Here is a 27,355-nt window from a genome sequence, read left to right as displayed (position 1 = left end):
TGTTCCCATGTCGAATACTTCAATTAGATATTTTAAACATGTTTTCCTTTCATCTCTTTAACCCAGAAAGAAAAAAAAAGTCACTGATTTTCTCATTTTCTGTTGATTCCTTTGTCTCTAGTATACTTTTAAACTGTTAATAAGATTGTGATAATGTAGCTTAATCAAAGTGAAAGTATAATGTAAATTAATTGTTAATACAGATGCCCAGTGTGTGTCCCTGCCAGATGACAAGTCAGAAGGACTCACAGTAGTGAGACAAGACCAGTCTAGTGTGTTAGTTCCATTCAGAGAGAATGTCACACTTACATGTGGTAGTCCAGGCCGCACTCTGAGGAGAACGGCCACATCTGGCTTTCGGCAGTGTGTCTATGATCCTCAACCTGTAAGTCTGAAGTTGTTACTAAATGGTGTAATTGTATATAATTTCTTGCTTAAGAACTGTAAATAAAGGAAGTGACTTCCCCATAGCTAGTGTGAATATTAAACTATCCCCACAGATAAGTGATCCTCTGTAAAACACTGCATATTATTAAGCTGACACATATACAGGTTGATTCGAAAAGAAAGAACAGATTTCAAGTGCTTATTACAGACAAAATATGAAAGACAGAAACACATTGCACACATTACTGGATAGGGGAAGGTTCAAATTTTTTGTTTCCACAGACACTGCCATAGGTGGCTCCAAGACTCTCGCTTATGTACCCCTACAGAAAAAAAAAAAAAAAAAAAACTGCAAAGTGTGAGGAATGCACATTTCACTTGAACAGTGGGTTGACTTCGTGCAAATTCTGACACACAAAATGACTTCCCATATGGTTTAGTTACCATGTTGCTACAAATAAAAAACAGTACAGCTGTTGTCAAAACTTTGAACCTTCCTAACATCTAGTGACGTGTACGTTGTGTTTTTTTACCTTTTGTAGTTTGCCTGTAATAAACAATTGATATTTGTTCTTTCTTTTTGAATCATCCAGTACAAGGCTGTATCCTCAGTCTCTGTGTTAGTGTTCTGACTGCAGACAAGTGAAGTAGTAGTTCTATGTCACCTTTCAGCAGTGTTTTTCCTTTGTGTTGAAGTCTCTGTAACAAGCCAACTAAATAATAAGCTCATTAATAAAGATTCATTCACATTATAATTCCTTTATTATCTATAATGACCAAAAGAAAACAACATGTTGTTCATGTCGCCATTAATATGTGTGGTGGGACCTACATTTTGCTCAGAATTCAGTTGCCTGTCCAAAAAGTTTGCCCTGATCCCCTTTTTATTCCAGGCAACAACCCCCACCCACAACAATTTCATTAGTCTGCCACTGTTTAATACTGGTACTTGGCAGCAAGGCACACATTCTGTTTTGATACCTATGACTGTATTCAGTCACAAACAAAAGCACCAAAGAATGTGACAACACAAATGTTTTTCTGCTTGTACACTCAGTTTCCAGATACCACTAATTAAAGTACAATATTGAGATCACTATTCCAGACATGAATTTTGTACACTGTTTTATGGTTTTGTTGTGTGGGGATTATTGCATTACACTGAATGAAAGTTTCTAAATTTCCTCCTTTTTAAGTGAAATCAATGTTTTCAATAAAAAATAAGTGGCATAATGAACTTTTAGCATAAAAATGACATGAGGAAGAAATGAAGATACGAAAACACAAATACAGGTGAGGAGGTGAGATTTTAGGTTATATAATAGCATTCAACTCTTTCTCATGGCTACAGCTTTCACATTCATTCTTATTCATTATCATGTTTTAAGATGTAGAAAAATGCTAGTTGTACTACAAGAACTTGTATCTGGTTAATTACATTTTTTGAAGAATGGTTGTATGTTTAGGGTCTCCCAGACTACTGGCTTTCTGGCTTGCCACCTGCATGTCCAAGAGTAGATTGTGGTGAACCTGAGCCAACCCCTGGGGCTGAATATGGAAACTACCTTGATACAAAATATCAATCATCATTTTTCTTTGGTTGCCAAGATACATTTAAATTGGCAGGACAGACAAATCATCATGACAATGTCGTACGGTAAGAGAACCATGTGATGTTTGGCGTTGTTCATTGAATGCCAGCACTGTCATCGAACTGTATCAGTTTAATAAGTCTTTATTAATACTGTATTGCTAATGACAACATTAAGTCAGATTAACATTGTGTTTTACGTGGGTTTTGATGTTAGGTCATAATGAACTTTGTTCCATTTTGGGCGGGTTACACTCATTGTCTGGTTTATAGCATGTAGTGTTCACGTATTAATCTTAACCTAAAGTTTTGTGTACTTAATGGTTGTGTATAATAGTGCATTCACTGAGAAGAGGATGGGGTGTGGATAGGATTTATGGGTGTTGGTATCAGGCCATCTTCTTTATGACTTTCATAATTCAGTCTTTTCAGTTTGATTTTTTTCCTGATACTGTTATTAATTATAGTACCTTACAACAGACAGGGGCCCATTTTTTTCACAGTGGATAAGGTATTATGTCTAGCATTATGACTATTTTACACATTTCTTATACACTCTTGTCCCAACTGGAATCATTATTTTCTCCCTTCCCCCTTCTCCCCCCCCAGGCATAAATTATTACTTAAGTGGAGAGAATAATAAAGACAACTATGTTGTTGTGCCATAAGAAAGCTGCTCTGAGTGCAAATAGAACAGTGTAAAGTAAGTTTTCATTATTTTTAGGTGCCAGGAAACTGGTGTTTGGGACTTTGGTGACCTAAGGTGTGAAGGCCCAGTATGTGAAGATCCTGGTAGACCTCCAGATGGTTTCCAAGTAGCTCGCAGTTATGAGCAAGGATCTGAAGTAACATTTGGCTGCAGTCGTCCTGGTTATATTCTGATAAACCCCAGACCTATCACTTGCTTACGTGAACCAGAGTGTCGAGTTGTGAGGCCACTGGGTTTGGCTTCTGGGAAGATACCAGACTCGGCTATCAATGCAACATCAGAACGGTAAGGCAAAAATAAACATAATGCTCTATGAAGATCTTAACAAGTATTGTTCTTTCAAATAGTGTACTGAGAGATTTTATTTTCTTTGGTAACTTATTTGAATAATTTTGAAATTAGAATAAGTAGGGTGCTGTTCATTATTGAGAATGTAATTACTTATTATATTTAGCAAAATTAAATAAAGTGAGCTTGCATCATGTTTTCAGACCAAACTACGAAGCAAGAAATGTACGTCTGAATTCTGTCACTGGATGGTGTGGAAAACAGGAAGCTTTCACATATGTGAGTGTAGATCTTGGCCAGGTGTATCGTGTGAAGGCTATCCTTGTAAAAGGTGTTGTGACAAATGACATTGTTGGTCGCCCAACTGAAATACGTTTCTTCTACAAACAAGCTGAAAATGAAAATTATGTTGTTTACTTCCCTAATTTCAACCTGACAATGAGAGATCCAGGGAACTATGGAGAACTGGCTATGATTACACTTCCAAAATATGTTCAAGCCCGGTTTGTTATTTTAGGTAAGCATGTAGTATGTATTTGTTGAAATTCTGTGAAAAGATCTTTTAAACACTTATCATGAAAAAGTATTCCAATTATGTCAGTTCTTTTAGTAAATAAATGAGATTGTCTTAATTTTGTCTATGAATGTATGTATAGTTTTCCTTTTTATTTGTTTTGAGTACCAAAATGAAACAACAAATAAATTATACTTACTCTGAAAAACCAAGAACCTTGGTTTTCAAAGTTGTAGCAGCATATAGGGCTACAATGAAATACGAAAGCATTTATTGCGTGTGGAGCACTAATCATCTAGCCAGTTTGCTATGAAATGTTAAATTTTCATATTGTCAAATAATTATAATGTAAACACAAGTAGTATATACAGTGTTTAAAAAAGTTTTAAATGTATGTTATATTTGCAGGAATTGTAAGTTATATGGACAATGCCTGTTTGAAGTTTGAGTTGATGGGTTGCGAGGAGCCCGTTGTGGAACCTTTGTTGGGATACAATTATGGCTACTCCCCATGTGTTGGTAAGTGTTTGTTGTAGAAGATATCACAGAATATTGCTAACTCTCTCTCTCCATCTCTACCTCTTCCTCTCCCCCTTCTTCTCCCTCCTTCTCTTTCCTTCCCCCTCCCCTCTCTTCCTCTCCATCCCCTCTGTTCCCCTTCCTTCCTCTACTCTTCTTCTATGTACAGTCAGTGAGATGAAAATCACATTTTTGCATGAGTAGACATAACTGTACAAAAAGATAAACTAGCAAAATTTCATGGACTAGTGGTATGATCAGTAAGTGCTTCTATCTTTCCTACACCCTTTTAAGTAATGTCAGTGAGATGACAGTCACATTTTCACATTTGTAGAGATATAATTGTTGAAGATAATGATCAAGCAAATTTTCAGAGAATAGTAGTATATGTCATCAAGTACTTAGAAATGAAATAGTATTCAATTTTTTACAAAAATAAATGAGCAGACTTGTAGTTATGGATATGTAGACAGAATGAGATTTTCACTTCCTGGCACATTAAAACTGCGTGCCCGACTGAGACTCGAGTTCGAGTTTCGGTCGGGCACACAGTTTTAATCTGCCAGGAAGATATGTAGACAGTTCAATACTGAAGAAAAACAAGATTTGTGCAGAGTTGTCCATAGGAAAGGGGAAGCATCAGAATTTAGAAGTATGGCCTAGTAAGACATCATGTACATACTGAAATTATCGATAACTTTGGAACGTCAGATATGTAGAAAGATAAATTAACATGGACTTGGCATATAATAATAAAAGTTTACCTGAAATCCCTTACTGACTCCTCCTAACTTAAATTAGGCCCAACATGTATGACAAGAGCATCTTGTGTCTGACAGCACTGTAGTTCTCATTCAAAGTTCATTGACAAACATATATATCAGAGTATCCCCACTTCCCATAGATCCTCTCTGCATGATTTGTCTGCTTGTTCCCCATATGTATTATTAGATTGTATAATTCCTTCTGCATCCACATGCACTTGATTTGTCAGTTTACTAGAAGCAAAGAATGGTTCATGAATGAAAAAGTTAGATTTGAAAACAGCCACATCGTTTCTCTCTCAGTGGACAATCAGAAACTCGGTGTTATTTGGAACATTATTGCCATCTCTTAAGTCAGAGCAGATGCAACAGACAGGATTCATGCAATATACAGTCTTACTGAGAACTTCAACTGTATTCCTTCTTTTTCCACTCTTTCTGTCTCTTTCAGTTTGTGTTTTTGATATCCTCCTACATTGTCAAGTTACCTCCAATTTTGATTACAATGAGCTCATTGTCATTCGTTCATCACTTTTTGACCTTTTTCTTCTTTTCATTACAACATCTATCAAAGAGCCATGCACCCCTTTTAATACTGTGTCATTTGTTGCTTTTTTTTTTTCATCCACTGCTTCTCTTCTCTTCACAATGTATTGTTTTATTTCTTTAGACAACTATTCTCTTACTGTTTGTACTTTGAAATCCTTGTAGATTTAACACTTTCGCCACAATAACATATATTTCTGATGCTGCTGTTCTTCTTTTATGTAGTAACTTCTCAGAAGCAGCATGTAGGTTTCCTTTCCCAGTGGAACTTGAAGATAATCAAACTACGAGGACTCACTCATCACTGAGGGAATTAGAATGTATGTCAATAGCTTTAATGGAGATACAGGCCCATTCTGTGCACTGCCGAGTGTGTAGCCTGTAATGGAGATATGGGTAGTGGATGGAAATCGGCACTTAATGCTGAGACACTCCATTGGAGAATGTCAACTCAAAGACACCATGGATGAAATTTTATCTTTGAATCAATGTAATCTCTGGTTCCGGTGGGCACAACTACATCTTTTACATATTTATAATTCTGTTACTTCTTTGACAGTACTTTGCTTTCCTGAAGAAGACAAAAGTGGGCTTTGCTAAAAGCTCATATTTTTATAGCGAATCAGTGTGACGTGTACACTGTGAACATTTAATACAATAAATCCATGATTAAAGACTTTGTGGTTATTTAAACATATATTTTGTTAGCCTGTTGTCTTTCATTCTGCATAAATGTACCAAAAATTTTCATCCTATCTGTTTGCCCAGTTTCTGTTGTTAAAAATTTTGAACTTGGTTTCATTGCTTCTTTCCCTCATGTCCGTCAATTGCTGTCCTTATTCATGGCTAAAACATCTTGTTAATGACTGTGTGTGTGTGTGTGTGTGTGTGTGTGTGTGTGTGTGTGTGTGTGTGTGTGTGTGTGTGTTTGTATGATGAAGTAATAGCTGTATATTCCATTATACCTCTGTGGTAGCAAAGTGAGCATATGATGACTAATTATTATCTTTCACATTTCACATATACCCAGTACTGACTGTTATGTGTAAGAACATTTCTTTTTAATGTGATTTTTTCTTGTTTTCAGATAATGAACCTCCAGTATTCCAGAACTGCCCACAACAGCCTATAATTGTTCAGAAGGGACCAAATGGTCTTGAGCCTGTCAATTTTACTGAACCTCTGGCTGTTGACAATAGTGGCAGCATAGCTCGTCTGGAAGTAAAACCACAGAGTTTCCGAACACCCATACAAGTATTTCAGGATATGGTGGTGAAATATGTGGCATTTGATTATGATGGCAATGTTGCCATTTGTGAAATAAACATTACAGTTCCAGGTAACAAAAATTCATTCCTAGTAACAATTTATTTTCATTTCAGACTTTTATTGCAGTACTTTCCAGTAGATTAAATTTTAAAAGTTTGTTATTAAATTGTATACAGTATTTGTTGCAGATTTAGTTTATTTTTTCTTGAAAATAAAATTTTCAGCAATTTGTTCTAAGAATTGTGCAGACCATTATTTAATCCATTCCAATAAGAGGTGTTTCACTTTATTTTTTTTAAAAAGGATGTATAGTAACACAGTGTGTACTTTCCATTTTCATCTTTTGAGAGGGTGTGGTGAACTATCTGAAATGAAAATGTCTTGCTTCAATCTATTAAGATGTGGATTTTGAATAATAGTATCTAATGTGAAACATTAGGTACCACCTCAAATGTAAACGAACCCAGGTGGAATGGAACAGTTTGTATAAGATGAAGGATCAAACAATAAATGGTATTAATTCTATGAAACAGTTTTGATACATTATAATCTTTGTTGTCCAGTTAAAGATCTTAAAAGGGCCATAATACACAGAAGGTGGCAGAGGTAAAACACAGGGAGCAAAAGGCTATTTACAATTTGTACAGAAACCAGATGGCAGTTATAAGAGTCAAGGGGTATGAAAGGGAAGCACTGGTTGGGAAAGGAGTGACACAGGGTTGTAGCTTATCCCTAATGTTATTCAGTCTGTATATTGAGTAAGCAGTATAGGAAACATAAGAAAAATTTGGAGTGGGAATTGAAATCCATGGAGAAGAAATAAAAACTTTGAGGTTCACCGATGACATTGAAATTCTGTCAGAGATAGGACCTGGATGAGCAGTTGAATGGAATGGACAGAGTCTTGAAAGGAGGAAACAAGAAGAACATCAACAAAAGCAAAATGAGGATAATGGAATGTAATTAAATCAGATGATGCTGAGGGAATTAGATTAGGAAATGAGACACTTAAAGTAGTAAAGGAGTTTTGCTATTTGGGGAGCAAAATAACTGATGATGGTTGAAGTAGAGAGGATATAAAATGCAGACTGGTGATGGCAAGGAAAGCATTTCTTAAGAAGAGAAATTTGTTAACATCGAGTATATATTTAAATGTCAGGAAGTCGTTTCTGAAAGTATTTGTGAGGAGTGTAGCCATGTATGGAAGTGAAACATGGACGATAAATATTTTAGACAAGAAGAGAATAGAAGCTTTCAAAATGTGGTGTTACAGAAGAATGCCAAAGATTAGATGGGTAGAACACACAACTAATGAGGAGATATTGAATAGAATTGGGGAGGAGAGAACTTTGTGGCACAACTTGACTAGAGGAAGAGATTGGTTGGTAGGACATGTTCTGAGGCATCAAGGGATCACCAATTTAGTATTGTAGGGCAGTGTGGAGGGTAAAAATCATAGAGGCAGACCAAGAGATGAATACACTAAGCAGATTCAGAAGGATGTAGGTTGCAGTAGGTGAAGAAGCTTGCACAGGATAGAGTAGCATGGAGAGCTGCATCAAACCAGTGTCTGGACTGCGGAAGACCATAACAACAACAATAAACAGAAAGAATCCAAAGTTCGAACTACCCAGTAGTCTGATTAAACTCATGCAGAATGTTCATAACCTCTTCTTACTTCATAAATCTAAAAAGGGTATCTTTCTCAGTATTGCAAAGCTATGCAATTGTGTAAGGCAGAGCTTTTGAATTACAGGAGAAAGGTTCACAGAGATTCAGTCATTAAATCTGATAGTTAGAGTAAAGCATCTTGGAAGCTCATTAATCAATACCTTAAACCACCATCAAACGTGAATATGGAAGAAATGAGCATATTGCATGAGGCAAAATTAGTAGAAGATAGAAGAACAATTTGTAACAGATTTAATAAATATTTCATCACTTCATGTGGTATCCCAGATCAACCTGTTGGCCAAAATAGTTAGACAAACATTTGCTCACCCCAAGGTACAAACATTGAATTCAGAACTGTAAGTGAACATGAATTAAGTCAAATAATCAACACATTAAAGATCAAGCTGACTGGGATAAAATATCTAGTGCCCCAGTTAAGAAGTGTCACAAAGAATTAGTTAAACATATATCACCTATCTCATTATCAGCTGTATAAGAGGAAACACCTACCTGGATTCATTAAAAATATGCTTAGTTAAATCTGTATATAATAAAGGATCCAAAAACTGCATTGAAAACTTTAGGCCAGTTTCATTAACCCCACATTTAGCAAAGTCTTTGAATATGTTTTACTTTCATAACTTCATGACTGTATCATGAAAAGTAATCTACTCACTGAAACACAACATGGTTTCAGGAAAGACCATGGCATCATCAAAGCAATCTCTGACTTTTTACATATATATACAGGGTGTCCCATTTATCTTGACCACCCTAAATAAATGTTTGGCCAGATGCAAATCACAAAATATTTCAAGCAAATGTTCTCTAGCCGTCAGGGGGAACATCAATCAACATGATTGCCTTCACTGTAGCTTTGTTTTTTACAAAGATATGAACAGTGGTATGAGTTTTTTAAATAGCACCCTGTATTTTTTATTTGGTATTCATTTCCTCTCCTAAAGACCTATTCAAAAATGTATCACAGCATACCATTCACTGAAACACAACATTATTAATTATATAACACAACATAGACGTTGACGCTCCCAGAACTTGGTGCCTGTACTCGGGGTAATGGAACACATCCACATGCTGATGTTGACAGAGGACAAATGTAAACATAAGTAGAATGCACACCCGTCATTCTGTCAACCATCATCAGTTGAAGAGTTGTGTGAGTAGAATGTACACCAACTAAGAGAAGTTACAAATACTTCTCATCTATGGGGAATGTAACTTAGCAGAACAGTAATTGCAATATTCTTTTCTTATGTATGGGTACATTTAGTCCAGTAGTTTAGTCCTTTTAAATACTGCTGTGTAGAGTAGGTATACAGTAAAGGCTGTCCTTCCTACAAACTGCTTCAACATAACATTTCTTTGATTGTTGTTGTTGTTGTTGTTGTTGTTGTTGTTGAGGGTAGGCAAAATGCTATGCAGGCAGCGGAGCTGTACAGAGAGCGATATCCTGACAAAAATCCACCTTCCTGACGGATGTTTTCTAGTCTCATTGCAACGCTTCAGGAAACAGGAAGTTTCAACCCACGACAACACAATCATCGTAGCACTCACACAGACGAAGCTGCCAAAGTTACTGTTCTTGTTTCTGTTGCTATGAATCCACATGTGAGTACACGACAGCTGGAACATGAGATTGGCATTCCTAAAACCAGTATACATCTTTTTCTTACACATCACCAGTTCCATCCTTACCATGTACACCTACATCAAGAATTGCATGGGAATGATTTTTAGAATTGTGTACAGTTCTGTCAGTGGGCACAGCACCATATCCTCACCATCCTGAACTTCTTCTCCAATGTTCTATTTACCCATGAATGTTTGTTCTCAAACAAAGGACAGGTAAATACAAGGAACATGCATTATTGGTCCAGCAACAACTCACGATGGCTTAGACAGGTGGAACAGTTGCATCAATGGAGAGTTAACGTCAAGTGTGGGATGCTTGGTACTACAATTATTGACCCATATTTCATCAATGGTAGCCTAAACAGCACAGTGTATGGCAACTTCCTCAGATGAATTCTTCCTCCTCTTCTGGATGAAGTGCCATTAGGTACCAGAATCCTTATGTGGTATCAACGCAATGGATGTCCAGCACATAATGCCTTGCGTGCACGTCGTGTTCTGAACTGAAGGTATCCTGCCAGATGGATTGGTCGAGGAGGAACAGTTAGTTGACCTGCCAGGTCTCCTGTTTAAATCCTCTGGACTTTTTTCTTTTGGGACACATTAAAGACGTTGTCTATCGCGATATTCCAACAACTCCAGAGGACATGCAGGAACGTATCGTGCTTGCTTGTAATTCTCTCCAGCAGGCAACAATGGAAACAGTAAATAATTCTTTCATTCAACGAGTACACCAGTGCATTGGCGTCCAGGGTCACCACTTTGAGCACCTTTGAATGTTCTACTCCTGGGCAATGGGTCAGGAGAGTCAAAGTCAATTTTATGTTATGTTTTTACTTGGTTTTCATTTGTTTTCTGACAAGTCCAGCAAGTGGACGAGTTTGTGATCCTGGGCTCGGAGTCATTGTTGTGTTATGTCATTATTAATGTTGTGTTTCAGTGAATGGTACTCTATGATACATTTTTGAATAGGTCTTTAGGAGAGGAAATGAATTGCCGAATAAAAAATCCAGGGTGCCATTTAAAAAAAGTCATACCGCTGTTAATATCTTTGTAAAAAACAAAGCTACAACGAAGGCAATCATGCTGACTGATGTCCCCCTGATGGCTAAAGAACATTTGATTGAAACATTTTGTAATTTGCATCTGGACAAACAGTTATTTGGGGTGGTCAAGATGAATGGGACACCCTGTATAGTGTACTAGACGAAGGAAATGTGGCAACAGGCATATTCCATGATCTTGCTGAGACATTTGACTGAGTTAAACATGACCTTTTAATAAAGAAACTTGAGACATATACTTTGAAAGATTCAGCAGTACTACTGCTAACCAACTACCTGTCAAACTGGAAGCAGTGCCCAAAGGTAACCTATCAAAGCTGTAATCTTCCAGTCTTCTAGTGAAATGAGGAGTCCCCTATGGGTCAATTCTTAGCTCCCTTCTTTCTTAGTCTGTGTGAATGATGCCACCTAGCCAACAAACTCCAAAATAGTGAGTTATGGAAATGACACATCTCTGTTGTTTTTTGGCAAAAATACTTGTCTTCTGCAACAGGTGGAGTAATAAATATAATTACATATTTTCATGAACAAGATATAAATTTAAATGCTAACAAAATGCAGTTGTTATCATTTAAGATGTTAACTGTAACCTTACCTCTATAAATAACATACGTGCAATTGAATATATTTTTGTAACACACCAATATACACTGAAGAGCGAAAGAAACTGGTACACCAGCCTCATATCATGTAGCCCCCCTCCACCACCACCACCATCACTACCACCACCAATCCACGGAAGTGCTGCAACACGACGTGAATTGAACTTGACTTATCTCTGAAGTAGTGCTGGAGAGAATTGACATCATGAATCCTGCAGGGCTGACCATAAATGTGTAAGAGTACGAGGGGATGGAGATCTTTTCTGAACAGCACTGTGCAAGGCATCCCATACATGCTCAATAATGTTCATGTCTGGGCCGTTTGGTAGCCAGCAGAAGTGTTTAAACTCAGAAGAGTGTTCCTGGAGCCACTCTGTAACAATTCTGGACATGTGGGGTGTCGCATTGCCCTGCTGGAATTGCCCAATGGATGCAGGTGATCAGAAGGATGCTTACGTATGTGTCACCTGTCAGAGTGGTATGTAGATGTTCACGGGTCCCATATCATTGCAACTGCACATGCCCCACTCCATTACGGAGCCTCTGCCAACTTTAACAATACCCTGCTGACATGTAACAATCCTCTTCTGACATGCAGGTTCCATGGATTCATGAGGTTGTCTCCATAACCGTACACATCCAACTGCTCAATACAATTTGTAATGAGACTTGTCCAACGAGGCAACTTGTTTCCAGTCATCAACAGTCCAATGTCGGTGTTGGCGGGCCCAGACAAGGTGTAAAGCTTTGTATCATGTAGTCATCAAGGGTACGCGAGTGGGCCTTCAGCTCTGAAAGGCCATATTGATAATGTTTCATTGAATGGTTTGCACTGTGACACTTGTTATGACCCAGCATAGAAATCTGCAGCAATCTGAAGAAGGGTTACACTTCTTTCACGAGGAACAATTCTCTTCATTCATTGTTGGTCCCATTCTTGCAGGATCTTCTTCCAGCTGCAGAAATATCAGAGATTTGATGTTTTACCAGATTCTTGGTATTCATTGTACACTCGTGAAATGGTTGTACACGAAAATCCCCATTTTATCACTACCTCAGAGATGCTGTGTCCCATCACTCATGCGCTGATTGTAACACCATGTTCAAACTCACTCAAATTTTGATAAACTGCCATTGTAGCAGCAGTAACCAGTCTAACAACTGCGCCAGACACTTGTTGCCTTAAATAGGCATTGCTGGCCGCAGCATCATATTCTGACTGTTTGCAGATCTCTGTATTTGAATACGCATGCCTATACCAATTTCTTTGGTGCTTCAGTGTATGTAGTCATAGAAGTGACAGATATGAGAAAATCATTTTTAGAATAAAATGTTTGTTATTCAATGGCTCTTAGCTTGTGACTGGCCCCTAACTTGTGACGAACAGCCACCTTATTTGTACAGGTAATATATATGAACTACTGAACCACACAATAATATGTTACTATACATTTTTTGCACTCATGGGCTCTATTGTGATGGCATTAAACGTGGGCATCTGTTGTGCATTGTCTGGTCAAGAGTGAGAATTATGGGAACATTGAACTACCCCTTCATAGCTCTGTTTCTGTCAGTAGCCATCCCACATTTATGAGATATGTGCTTTGTTTAAGACTGCCAGGTTAATTCTTCATAGATAAGGAGTTCCCATCACAGGAAAGTTGTGTGGCCAAACACATTTACCTCAGGCGACATCATTCTGTACTAGAAAACATTATTGGAGATAATTTTGCTGTGGATATTTCCAACCCATTTCTTGTAAGCCATTACTTGAGTCAAAACATTGTGGTAGTCAGTTGTGCCTTTTTGTTCCTGTGCAGACATACCCTCAGATTGATTCTTGTATTGTCTACATACTGTAGAACATTCACTTTCCTGAAGAAAGTATTTTTTAATGTAAAGGTGAAACTGGAGGGATACAAAAATTAAGCATTGCACGTAATCCATATTCATAATTCTTTTTCATATTGCATGCACTTCATGAACAAGAAGGAAGTCATTCACAGAGAAAATGCAACAGGCTTTTCACAAAAGTGTGAAGTATTCTTGATTTTTGTTGTCATATGCAGTTCAAAGGATAGAAACAGAGCAAACTTATTTGATTTGATTTTTTATTGACCAGTTTAATCATACAGCACAAATTGTACTACTGGTATTGGACAGGTCAAAGATAAGTTACAATAATACATAATATTAGCAAAATAGTAGGCAAATTAAAAATAGGTACCTATTACAATTAATTTTGTTACATATTCAGAAATTCTCTGACAGAATAGAAACAGTGCTTTATTAGGAATGCCTTTAGTTTAGCTTTAAATATTGGATGAGTAGCATTTTTTATTTCCTCTGCTATCTTATTGTGTAATATTACAACAATGTTAATTATGCTCCTCTCATAGGTGGTTGTTCCGTGATATTTTTGATGTATATTGGATAAAGCAGTCTCAGTAACTAAATGACAAAAGTTGTGAGGAAAAATTCTAGTATTCAGCAAATTCATTTGAGTCTGTCTTTTGCTTCTGGCAGTGATGTTGGGCGAAATCACTGACAACTTGAGTTCTTCAACCAAATTGTGTGGCCTGGTCATTTTATCCTTGTATCCAAGCAAAGTTTTTATTTCGATCTTTTTTCCTGTCACAACAGTCAGATATTTTAATCCTACTGCTTGAAGATCACTGGAATACTATTGGCAGAAATGTCTTTCATCAACTTTATTTTATGTTCTAAAATACGTGAGACTACATGTCTTCATAAATACATGCTGTATTGTAGGCTGGGGTACATCATTTAGAATGATGAATTTTGTGAAATTTTTGACCTCACGAATGCCAGCAGTTGTATTAATTACATTTTAACCAAAATAATTGTATTTATTTTTGACATGTGTTTAGGATTCATATTTTAGATGTGTAATAACTGACCTTTCTCCCTCCTAGATGACACACCACCACTACTTAGCTGTCCTCAGAGTTATGTCATTGAGCTTGTTGACCGACAAGATAGTTATGCCGTCAATTTCAATGATACACGACGTCGTGTAAATGTGTCTGATGCATCTGGGGAAGTTACTGTGAGATTTATACCTGAAAGGGCAACTATTCCTATCGGAGGCTTCGAAAATGTTACTGTTGTGGCAACTGATAAGTTTGGAAATGAAGCTAAGTGCCATTTTCAGGTATGTGTGTATAAACATTGACATTTTCATTTTACTTTATCGTCAGTGAATGAACTAATTATTTTCGTTTTGCCTTTAACATACCTGTTTTCCACAATGAATGCCACAGAAATAACATACTAGAAATATGTGTAGCAATGCATATATTTTTTTACTAGCTACTATAAGAAAACATAGGCCATTTCAGAAAACAACCTGTTGAATTTTCAGCAAAAGCAACTCAAAAAGTTTCTCTATCGCCACTTTCAGTTAACAGTTAATTTCAAAATGCTCAGGCTTCATCTTCATGCAAATAGGGTAACAACCTTTTAAATTGATGTATATAATCAGTTAAAAACAAAAAAGTTGCAAATTTGGCCAAAAATAGATGCAAATTTTGATAAAAATAGGTGAGACTTTTGCCAAAAATAGATGTTTCAGTTTTCAGTCCTTAGTACAAAATAATGTAAATGTTGAATTACCTACTCTGCAAACCTCTGTGTAGTGCATGGCAGAGAGTACGTCGCATTGTACCAGTTCTTAGGATTTTTTCACATTCATGTACAGAGTGAGAGAAGAACAACTGTTTATATGCCTCTGAGTGTGCTGTAATGAACCTGATCTTTTTTCTTCACAGTCCCTTTGTGAGTGATAAATAATGGGCTGTAATTCCCCCTGTATATAAGACATCCCAACTAAAAATTTGTGAAGTGCCTGTTACTTCCATCTAAAATAGTATATAAGCACTTAATCTTTATATACACTCCTGGAAATTGAAATAAGAACACCGAGAATTCATTGTCCCAGGAAGGGGAAACTTTATTGACACATTCCTGGGGTCCGATACATCACATGATCACACTGACAGAACCACAGGCACACAGACACAGGCAACAGAGCATGCACAATGTCGGCACTAGTACAGTGTATATCCACCTTTCGCAGCAATGCAGGCTGCTATTCTCCCATGGAGACGATCGTAGAGATGCTGGATGTAGTCCTGTGGAACGGCTTGCCATGCCATTTCCACCTGGCGCCTCAGTTGGACCAGCGTTCGTGCTGGACGTGCGGACCGCGTGAGACGACGCTTCATCCAGTCCCAAACATGCTCAATGGGGGACAGATCCGGAGATCTTGCTGGCCAGGGTAGTTGACTTACACCTTCTAGAGCACGTTGGGTGGCACGGGATACATGCGGACGTGCATTGTCCTGTTGGCACAGCAAGTTCCCTTGCCGGTCTAGGAATGGTAGAACGATGGGTTCGTTGACGGTTTGGATGTACCGTGCACTATTCAGTGTCCCCTCGACGATCACCAGTGGTATACGGCCAGTGTAGGAGATCGCTCCCCACACCATGATGCCGGGTGTTGGCCCTGTGTGCCTCGGTCGTATGCAGTCCTGATTGTGGCGCTCACCTGCACGGCGCCAAACACGCATACGACCATCATTCGCACCAAGGCAGAAGCGACTCTCATCGCTGAAGACGACACGTCTCCATTCGTCCCTCCATTCACGCCTGTCGCGACACCACTGGAGGCGGGCTGCACGATGTTGGGGCGTGAGCGGAAGACGGCCTAACGGTGTGCGGGACCGTAGCCCAGTTTCATGGAGATGGTTGCGAATGGTCCTCGCCGATACCCCAGGAGCAACAGTGTCCCTAATTTGCTGGGAAGTGGCGGTGCGGTCCCCTACGGCACTGCGTAGGATCCTACGGTCTTGGCGTGCATCCGTGCGTCGCTGCGGTCCGGTCCCAAGTCGACGGGTACGTGCACCTTCCGCCGACCACTGGCGACAACATCGATGTACTGTGGAGACCTCACGCCCCACGTGTTGAGCAATTCGGCGGTACGTCCACCCGGCCTCCCGCATGCCCACTATACGCCCTCGCTCAAAGTCCGTCAACTGCACATACGGTTCACGTCCACGCTGTCGCGGCATGCTACCAGTGTTAAAGACTGCGATGGAGCTCCGTATGCCACGGCAAACTGGCTGACACTGACGGCGGCGGTGCACAAATGCTGCGCAGTTAGCGCCATTCGACGGCCAACACCGCGGTTCCTGGTGTGTCCGCTGTGCCGTGCGTGTGATCATTGCTTGTACTGCCCTCTCGCAGTGTCCGGAGCAAGTATGGTGGGTCTGACACACCGGTGTCAATGTGTTCTTTTTTCCATTTCCAGGAGTGTAGTTAAGAATACGGTTAACAGACTTCTCTAAGTTTCCTGCTGACATAGATATATCTGCAAATGAGACTAATCTTGTTCAGGGTTGGAGATTTCAGGGGAATAGATTCTGATTCACATCCTAACTATGTCTCACCTTCAATATCATTTTCTACTCCAACATCATCTGTTATTTAATCTATCTCAGTATATGAGACATTGTAACATTTTCATCATCTGGAACAAAATGTTAAACATTTCTGCACTTTTCACAGACTGACTGCCATCATCAGAACCATTACTTTCAACATTTTTGTGCTTCCAGTTTCCTATAAGGCGGAGAAAAAAAATCCCACAAATCTTGAACATAAAAAGAAATTACCCATCAAATCCAAGAGACTCACCTAAAAAAAATCAGCTTTCTGAAAATAATTTTTGATGATGAGGGTTTGTGGCATCCTAGGCTATTGAAATAAAACTCATTGCATGTACATCTACATCTTCATGACTACTCTGCAAATCACACTTAAGTGCCTGGCAGAGAGTTAATCAAATGTCTTTCACACTATTTCTCTACTGTTCCACTCTTGAAAAGTGTGTGTAGATGTTCTGATTTATCTATTTTATTATGGTGATCATTCCTCCCTCTGTAGATGGGCATCAACAAAATATTTTCGCATTTTGAGGAGAAAGCTAGAAATTGAAATCTCATGAAAAGATCCCACTGCATCGAAAAATGCTTTTGTTTTGATGATTCCCACCCAAACTTGTTTATTAAATCCATAACACTATTTCCCCTGTTTAACGAAAGTACAAAACTAGCTGCCCTTATTTGAACTTGTTTGATGTGCCCCGTCAAACCTGCCTGGTAAGGATTTTATACTGCACAGCAATACTCTAGCGGAGAATGGACAGTTGTCACATAGGCAATCTGTTTAGTGGATTTGTTGCATCTTCTAAGTGTTCTGCGAATAAAACAGTATTTGGTTCTCCTTCCCCACAACATTAATCTATGTGAATTGTCCAATGTATGTTGTCCATTATTGTGATCCCTAGCTATTTAGTTGAATTGACAGCCTTTAGATTTTTGTGATTTATTGAGTAACTGAAATTTTATGGATTCCTCTTTTCCATACTTTTCATTGTTTAGAGTCAATTGCCACTTTTTGCACTATGTGGGTATCATGTCTAAATCATTTTGCAATTGGTTTTGACCTTTTGGTGACTTTACTATACAGTAAATGACAGAATCACCTCCAAACAATTTAAGAGGGCTGCTCAGACTGTCTCCTAAGTCATTTATGTAGATTAGGAACAGCAGAGGCTCTATATCACTTCCTTGGGTAATGCCAAATATCACTTTGGTTTTACTTGATGAATTTCTGTCAGTTGCTACAAACTGTGACCTTGGTGACAGAATTTCAGGAATCCAGTCCCACAACTGAGACAATACTCCATAGGCATGTAATTTGATTAAAAGCTGTTTGTGAGTAGGATTGGCTGGACAAGGAAAGCATGAGAGGGCAAACCCAGAATAGCAGTGTCGTTTGTCATTTGAATGGTTACATTTATTTAACCACCACATAAGAGCATGAATAAATAAATACAATAATCAAAAATAATTATGAGTGACAGGGTAAGGCTAATTAGTTACTTACAGCTTTAAGGAATGATTTTGCCTCAACAAGCCACAAAACACAGTGCCAGAATAAATATAGAACAGGAACTTCTTTCCTTATAAAATGAGATCAATTAAGAAAACATCACTTAAGGCCTTCAAGGAATTTTTGGAAAAGTAATTAATTTTTTTAATCATGCATGCCATCAAAACACAAGAGAACAAACACACTGTTGAAATCAGCATAAAATCATAAAATCTACGGAAAATTTTATCAGGCACCAAAATGGCAAAATAGATTAAGGTTGACCACACGTGAGGCAAGTACAATCCCAATTTAGGCTCAAACCAGTAATTATGGTTTAATGATTTTGAAATATTCACCTAACACAATATCCAAGAATAGTGCTTAAGCAAGTTAAGAAAAAACGTGCTTAAGCAAGTTAAGAAAAAACTTAGCCACCCAAAATTCATAACATGGGCAATACAAGCATATTCCAAAGGTTCCATAGATCAGAACAATAAGTAATATAGCCACAACATAATTTAAAATTTATTAACAGGCAGCACGAACCAGCATGTTAAGGCAATACATGTCTCAAAGGCAGCCAATAAATGCCAAGGCAGTGCGTAACAGCAACAAGCCCCCACAGCCGCCAGCTGCTAAACAACCAGTAGCGAAGCTCAGAAGACTAAATAGGGCTGTTAACAGACATCACTTAGGTGAAACATAGGCCAAACAAACAAGTTAAACAAATGTTAATGGCTGCCTTCTCAAGAAATGATCAGCATATGGCCTCTTAATATGCAACCAAATTCCAAAAATTGATCTTTAACCAAATTTACAAAATATCAAGAATGCATAGTAGTGATAAAGGTGTCTCTTAAACCATTTAGCTGAATAAAATATGAAACAGGAAAACTTAATAAATGCCTCTTAATAAATGCCTATATGAGGCGGTACTTAATAATTAGATCTTACAAGCAGTGCTTTCTTTCGTGGTATTTAGAACTGGAATCCATAACACAATTTTAACACATATATTGAATACAGGAAATTTCTGTTAAAGCAAACAAAATATAAAATAAAAGATTAAATACAAAATCTTTAAAAACACTTCAGATCACAATTTAACATGAAAAATTGTTGCTGTGGCTTATGCCAAACCACTTCTCAGAATAATATTGCACAAGAAAGGTGATGACCACATCAATAGAAAAATCTAACATTAAGGTTTACCACTGAAATTGGCCTTTGACACTGCATATATCTAACACAAAATGTACTGCAATGAATCTCTCAGCTGTACGTAGAAATCTCCAATACAGGCACAGGTACGTACACAACCAAATATTCGACTGATCAGAAATATAAATAATCTGAAGCAACAGAGCCTTTGCTCAGATAGTTATGCTCAAACAAATATTTCAGTAAGCCACCAAGCAGAGACAATAGAGGTGGGTGTGTCTTAGTGTGAGAAATACGGACAAATGCACAATGTTGCAGATATTTCATAATCCTGGAAATATTCAGTGCGGCTCCTGCACAGCATGGAATATCAAAGCTTGACATATCAGCGGGATTGGACAGAAAGACGCTGTACTCAGCTCAGTGTCGTAACTCTGACTTCACCAGTTACACCAAGTCTTGTCATAAACAGAGCTAATGGCCAACTGACCAACTATAACTGGAACTGACCCGTGGAAGCCCTCTTGTCTGCTGTCACTCGCTGCCTCGCTCTTACTGACCACATCAGTGCTGCTCAAGGCCTACTTTAGGACTCCTTCTGCCAGAGATAATCAGCAACAATCTACAATTGATTTGTGCTGCCAGTAGAAGCGCCAGTAAATAATGGCCGAAATCAAGGCACGTGAAATTGATTGCAAGTCCTCCACAGTTCAGTCGGTATCAAAAGCCTTCTGGAAATCCAGAAATACGGAATAAATTTGAGATCCCTGTCGATAGCACTCATTACTTTAAGAGAATAAGGACCTAGTTGTGTTGCAGGAAGATGATATTTTCTGAAACCATGCTGACTACGTGTCAATAGATTGTTTACCTTGAGATAATTTGTAATATTCAGCCACAGGTGGTGGTGGTTGTTGGGATGTTTAAGGGGGACTAAACAGCTAAGGTCATCAGTCCCCCATATTCAGCCACAGTATATGTTCCAAAATCCTACTGCAGCTAGATGTTAGTGACAAGGACTTGTATTTCAGTGGATTACTCGTATTTCCTTTCTTGAGTATTGATCTTTTGCCAATAGAATGGATGCATATGATTGCTACATATGGAGATATTGTGTCATCATGTACTCTGAAAGGAATCTAATTGGTATAGAATAATGACTGAAAGACTTCCCTTTATTAAGTGATTTGAGTTGCTTTTCTACAATGAGGATATCTGCCTCTAAGTTTCAGATGTTGGCAGCAGTTCTTGATTTGAATTCTGGAATATTTATCCTCTTTGGAAAACTGTATTTAGTTACTCCGTTTTGGTGCACTGTCATTGGTAACATTACAACCGTTATCGCAAAGTGAAGATACTGATTGCGTCTTACTGCTGGTGTACCTTACAGAATCTCTCTGGACTTACTGTCAGATTTTCAGGCAGAGTTTCATTGTGTAAACTGTTACAAGCATCTCACATTGATATTGTGCTAAATTTTGAGCTTCTGTAGAACTTCACCAACCTTGGGGTTTTAGTGTTCTTTTAAATATGGCATGCATTTTTCATTCATTCCGCAACAGTGTTCTGACCTGCTTTGTGTATCATATGGGATCAGTGCCGTCTCTTATTAATTTATTTGATATAAATCTCTCAATTGCTGCTGATGCCATTTCTTTGAATTTAAGCCACATCTGGTCTACAGTTACATAGTTAATTCGGAAGGCATGGAGACTGCCTCATAGAAAGGTGTCGAGTGAATTTTTATCTGTATTAGATTCCAACAAATAGTGTGTTGAAAGTAATATGTCATTTTCCATAATATTGTTTTATCAGTTTTACAAGTCCTTATCTATGGGTTGAAGTTTACTGGCCCTACTAAGAGGAAGGAAAGACAGTTCAATATTTTACAGCAAACTGCCTTTTGTGTGAGGTGCAAAATTATCTACAAAAAGCACAGTCTTAATGCTGATTTGTTTGTGAATGTTTTTATTGCATGAGCAATTTGCAGCTTCACCAATTATGAGATACTTTAGTTTTCCACCCCATCAGCATTGCCACAAGCAAATATTGTCATTCTCTCTTTGCTAACTTTCACATTACATATAGTAGGAATGTGGTCACCAGTTAGAAGTTATGAATGTGTTTAGGAGGGAGGCTCCAGCTCTAATTGTTAATAGTAGTATCATAAGGTTTTCAAATACGCTACCAGTCACAAAATTTGTTGACAACTAAATTATTTATTAGCAACATGTTTCGAGGTGATACCTTGTCATCAGGCTATATTGGTATTGCAAAAACATGTTTATACAGATATCAAAGCTTCTTTACATGACTGCCGTGATTATCCTGTGGAGAGAGAGAATTATAATCTCCTAAAAGGTTATCTTTCTCTCTTTCCATAGGGTTCCCACAGCAGTCATGCAAAGAAGCTTTAATATGAGGTCTGTCTAAAAAGTTCTGGAGAAGTCATATTTTCGCACCAATGGTGTGTTGTAGTGAAATATGATTGCCATCCCTGCAGGAAGCCTATCGTGATGAGTGCTTAAGGCATACTCGGTGTTACGAATGGTTCGCATGGTTTGAAAATGTCCTGATGGAAGTTAAAGATGACCCTCATTCAGGATGCCCTTTGATGTGTACTGATGATGCTCATGTGAGGGCCGTGAACAAAATTGTGCATGCCAATCGAAGACTGTCCGAGAGATTGCAAAACAATGTAACACTTCAGTTGGATCGTGTCATGAAATACTGAATGCATCGTGTTGCCGCCAAGTTCATCCCAATACGCATGAGTCAAGACCAGAAAGACCTTCACCTTGCAATCTGCAAAGAGCTTTTGGATTGCACAAATGGGAACACCATGTTCCTTAAGAGACTCATAACTGGTGATGAGACGTGGGTCTACTGATGTGATGTTGAAAACGAAGTTCAGTCTTCACAGTCGCTCGAGAAAGGTTCTCCAACACTAAAAAACACTCGTCGAGGCGGGTCAAATATCAAAGCTGTGCTGATAGTTTTCTCTGACTTTGAAGGATTAGTTCATCATGAATTCGTGCCACAGGGGCAAACTGTTAATCGATAGTACTATCGGGACGTTTTGTGATGCCTACGAGAAAATCTGAGAAGGAAATGGCCTGAAATGTGGTGAGACAATTCATGGCTCTTGCGTCATGATAATGCACATGCACATTCATCCCTATTGGTGCATGACTATTGCACAAAAAACGAAATCACTGTCCTGCCTCATCCTCCGTACTCTCCAGACCTGGTCTCTGTGGACTTCTTTTTATTTCCAAAGTTGAAAATCCCACGGAAAAGTTGAAGATTTGCAATGATAGATGAGATAAAAGAAAATTTGCATATGGGGCTTCACGTGATCCAGCAACAGACGTACGAAGACTGCTTCCAAAAGAGGAAACAGCCTTCCGAGTGGTGTATCAATTGTGGAGGAGAATATTGAAGGAGACTCTGTACAGTAAGTAAATTGTACGTGTTGAAAAATTTTGTGGACAAAGTTCTGGAATTTTTTGAACAGGCCTCATATCTTTATATAAATGTGTTAAATGTTTTTATATTGCCAGTATAGCCTGATGATAAGGTATCACCTTAAAACATGTCACTAAATAAATAATTTAGTTGTCAACAAATTTTGTGACTGGTAGTGGCATTTGAAAACCTTTTTACATTTTTGAAACTGTCACGGTCAATTAATAGTCAGTAAGGTTTCAAATTATAACAACAATAGACTGCATTTTCCATTGTGCTGCCTGTTAAGTTGTCTGCTACCTATTAAAAATCTTTTAGGAGCTTCTTGTGTGACAGGAATGAAAGAGCATTTTACATGCTAAAATGCTATACACAAGAGTGTCTTAATGAGATTTTACTGTTTTCAAAATAAATGGAGATTAGGTGAGATCCTAAATATTGTTACTATTTCTTTATAGTACTATGCCAAGTTTGACCATTACTAAATGCAAGAAAGACCTTTCTGTGAAGTAGTCTTAATGTGGATACTGTAGAATGGCCATTTATTTTCATATTACTTCATTGTCTGTCATTTTATTTATGTATTTAAGAAAAGCAGCAGAAGATTTTTACTGAAAGATTTTACGGCTGCTGCTCCTTGTTGGTGATCACAAGTACTCACTGCATTAGTTGTCTCGGCTTTCTCTCTGCTCATTCAGTTCAGAATGCTAATTACAAGTTTTCAGCAGTATTTGACAAAATTTTAATTATTTCATAATAAAAGTATCAGTAAACTCTAAAATGTCCTTTTTAGGTGTGTCAGAAAATGATATATTATCTATTACCTGGTGTGCAGTGAATGCTTGTGTAACAGTCCAGTAATATATCTCCTTGTTAATCATAGAGACAACGACTTCTTGATTAAATATCCATTAGCATGATAATACTTGCTGTTAGTTTGCCTTGCTGACATGCTTATGTTTTGCTCCACTGTTATAGGTCGCGGTGCAAGCAACTCCTTGTGTGGATTGGGAACTTCATCCACCAGCAAACGGTGCACTAAATTGTCTTCCTGGAGAAAAGGGGCTCCAGTGCATTGCAACTTGCAATCCAGGATTCCGGTAAGTAATTCCTCAAGAAAGTTGCTTGTGTTGTATAATACATTGTGGAATAAAATATTACAGTAAGAATACTGACAATGTTATAAAAAAGATAGATTGCTACTCACCATATAACAGAGATGTTGAGTTGCAGACAGGCACAACAAAAAGATTACACAGACATACACAAACATTTTCAGAAATGCAGCTAACACACACATGACCACAGTCTCTGGCTGCCATTCCATTCCTAGGGTTCAACATTGGCCTTAGGTTGAGTCTAATTGGTATAGGTTCAACTTTGGTCTTAGGTCCTGCCCACTGTCCTCCTCACCCCTCCCATAGTGGTATTCTGCCACCCACCAAACTTTCACAATATCTTCGTCCACCCCTATACAATCCCTGCTCCCAACTCCTTGCCTCATGACTCCTATCCCTGTCATAGACCTAGATGCAAGGCCTGTGCCATACATCTTTCCGCCACCACCTACTCCAGTCTGATCACAATCCAGTAACTATCCCATCAAAGACAGGGCTACCCATCTATCCCATTAAAGGCATGGGCATGACAACCAAGAAGCTGTCTCTCTGCATGAATGGCCACTGACAAACTGTGGCCAGAAACAACTGGATCACCCAGTAGCTGAGCACACTGCCCATCACAAAGTTCTTCATTTTTAATGACTACTTCACAGACTGCACCATCTGGATACTTCCTACCAACACCAGTTTTTCTGAGTTGCACAGATGGGAACTCTCCCCGCAGTTTATCCTACATTCCCGTAACCCTCCTGGCCTCAACCTCCGTTAGTTGTTATCCTTCACCTACCTATCCTTTTCCTGTTCCCACTCCACAGCCTTCTGTTTCACAAGTGCACCCATAGTCTTTTTACTTCTCTCCTTTTCTGTCCCCACCCAAATCTCCATCTAACCTCCTGACTTCACCTAGCTGCCCTATCCCCTCTCCACCTTATCCCTGTATGCTCCTACAAATAATACTTTACCATTTCCTACCTGTACCTTGCTCTCCCTCCTCCTTCTCACCCTAGCCAATGCCCCCACCACCTAGATTGCTTCTCCCATCACATGTAGTTGCTTGGAGTTAGGCCTCAGTAAGCAGAGACCAGTCATGTGAGTGTGAGACATGTATACGTGAAGTGTGTGTATATTTTGTCTATTTAATAAAGAGGCCTTCTGGCGAAAAGCTTATGTGTTTAGTAGTATTTTTGTTGCATCTGTCTGTGAGTCAATACATTTCACTTTACATGTATTTATGTCTGTCTAATGGCAGTACTATACATTCACCTCTGGAAAGTAAGTACCGGACAGCAGTTTTGTCCAATAATTTGTTAGCTTTCTCTCTTTGTATAATTTTATTTATTTATTTATCATAGGCATGCATTGCAATTTGTATATACATAACAATAAAGTTAACATAGTTAATATGGGCATGCATAATTTTCTTTTGATACAATTATGATGACTTTCTTGTCATTTAACATTCCAGTATTGGGTTCCTTCTCTGTGATAGAAAAAAAAATCACTTGCTGAAGGGAAGTGGAAAAGAAACACAGACTATATTCTTGAACCAATAAATATTTTAATTAAAATGGAATGGTTAACTTTTTACATTTTTAGAGAAGAAAAAACAAGTAAATAAACAGAAAACAGGCTGCAAGGAATTATGTCGTGTTTTGCCTTGTGTAATTTGTATGCCCAGTAATCATTTGAATAATGACCTAGGAATTAGGTTAGCGAAGGTAAAAATTAAAATTCTAAGGATTCCTAACAACACATAAATTCGAGATTTTATTCATGTCACCTGCTTAGATTCCAGTAGGATAATTTAGTGTTTCCAGTTGTGGGAGTTTAACATTCACAGAGTGCAAAACAGTACTGTTATTAAGACAATAGAAAATAAATGAAACACTGATTATTTCAGGCTTTATTAATTACATCTACAACTAAATTATTTCATTTCTTGTAGGTTCACAGATGGAGAACCTGTAAAAACATTTAGTTGTGAACTCAAGAGGCCCTGGACACCAACTTCCGTTGTCCCAGATTGTGTGTCAGAAGGTATGTTTACTAAATTGTCATTCACTGCAATGTTTTATAAAATTCAGTTACTCCTTTTTTATTTTATTTTTGTTTCAATACAAATATTGAGTAATCTTGTTCGTGTGTGCAGATACTCAGCAGGCTGACTACCATGTTGTATCTACAATTACATACAGAGCTAATGGAGCTGTAGCATCACTATGCCTGTCGCAATACGAAGACCTTGTGTCACAGTACTATCCAAGTTTAAACAATGTACTCACTCAACGATGCTCAGCTGTTAATGTGAATATGAATGTTTCATTTATTGATGTGAAACCGAAACTGCTGGAGGAAAATGTTGTTCGGGTATATATTTTTCTTTAGACTTTCATTTAATTTAGAGAGTATTTTTCATCCTTGGACCACACAGAGATACTAGTCTTGAACAGAAAACTTGTTAATTCTGCAAGTTAATACTTGAACAGTTTCCATTCATCTAATAGAACTTCATTCATTCATCTTCAATCTCCATCAGGCTTATTTGATTCTGTAATACCTCTTTTTATCTTGCTTATTTTAAGTTTTTTCCAATCCCAAAGATTGGAAGAGTGTTTTTAAATTTCAGTTTGATGTTCTTCTTCAAAGTGTTATACTGAACTTAAAATAAGTTTGAGGCGAATCTCATAAATTTCCTTAGTGATGTATACTGAACACAGAAACATTTTCTTTATGCTTTCAACAGATGGATTACATACTTGTGATAGTACCTGCTGTACGCCAGCCGCAGTTATATGACCTTTGTGGATCAACACTGAACCTTATATTTGATTTATCAGTACCATACGCAAGTGCTGTGATAGAACCACTGCTCAATGTATCTGCCATTGGAAACCAATGTCCACCTCTGCGTGCTTTGAAGTCAAATATTTCAAGAGGTTTTGATTGTAATGTGGGAGAAGTGCTCAACATGGACACTAATGATGTACCACGTTGCTGTAAGTACTGTATTGCTATTTATGAAATGTTTGTGCTTATAATTTCTTACTTACAGTAGAACTTAAATT

General features: G+C 38.1%; 1 protein-coding gene across 1 annotated transcript in view; it reads left to right on the top strand.

Moving 5' to 3' along the window:
- Positions 1-27,355, top strand: part of LOC126457613 (sushi, von Willebrand factor type A, EGF and pentraxin domain-containing protein 1) — a 336,391-nt gene that overhangs the window by 61,165 nt on the left and 247,871 nt on the right. Inside the window, exons 22-32 of the mRNA XM_050094068.1 lie at positions 204-385; positions 1,854-2,044; positions 2,703-2,972; positions 3,179-3,492; positions 3,898-4,008; positions 6,406-6,657; positions 14,517-14,755; positions 24,148-24,269; positions 26,236-26,327; positions 26,440-26,657; positions 27,034-27,286. Coding sequence (XP_049950025.1) covers positions 204-385; positions 1,854-2,044; positions 2,703-2,972; positions 3,179-3,492; positions 3,898-4,008; positions 6,406-6,657; positions 14,517-14,755; positions 24,148-24,269; positions 26,236-26,327; positions 26,440-26,657; positions 27,034-27,286 — 2,244 coding nt within the window. The remainder of the gene's footprint in view (positions 1-203; positions 386-1,853; positions 2,045-2,702; positions 2,973-3,178; positions 3,493-3,897; positions 4,009-6,405; positions 6,658-14,516; positions 14,756-24,147; positions 24,270-26,235; positions 26,328-26,439; positions 26,658-27,033; positions 27,287-27,355) is intronic.

This window comes from Schistocerca serialis, chromosome 2 (genome assembly GCF_023864345.2).
Source record: "Schistocerca serialis cubense isolate TAMUIC-IGC-003099 chromosome 2, iqSchSeri2.2, whole genome shotgun sequence".
NCBI lineage: Eukaryota > Metazoa > Arthropoda > Insecta > Orthoptera > Acrididae > Schistocerca > Schistocerca serialis.
Note: the sequence above shows the minus strand (reverse complement) of the source record. Positions and strands in the feature narration are given on the sequence as shown.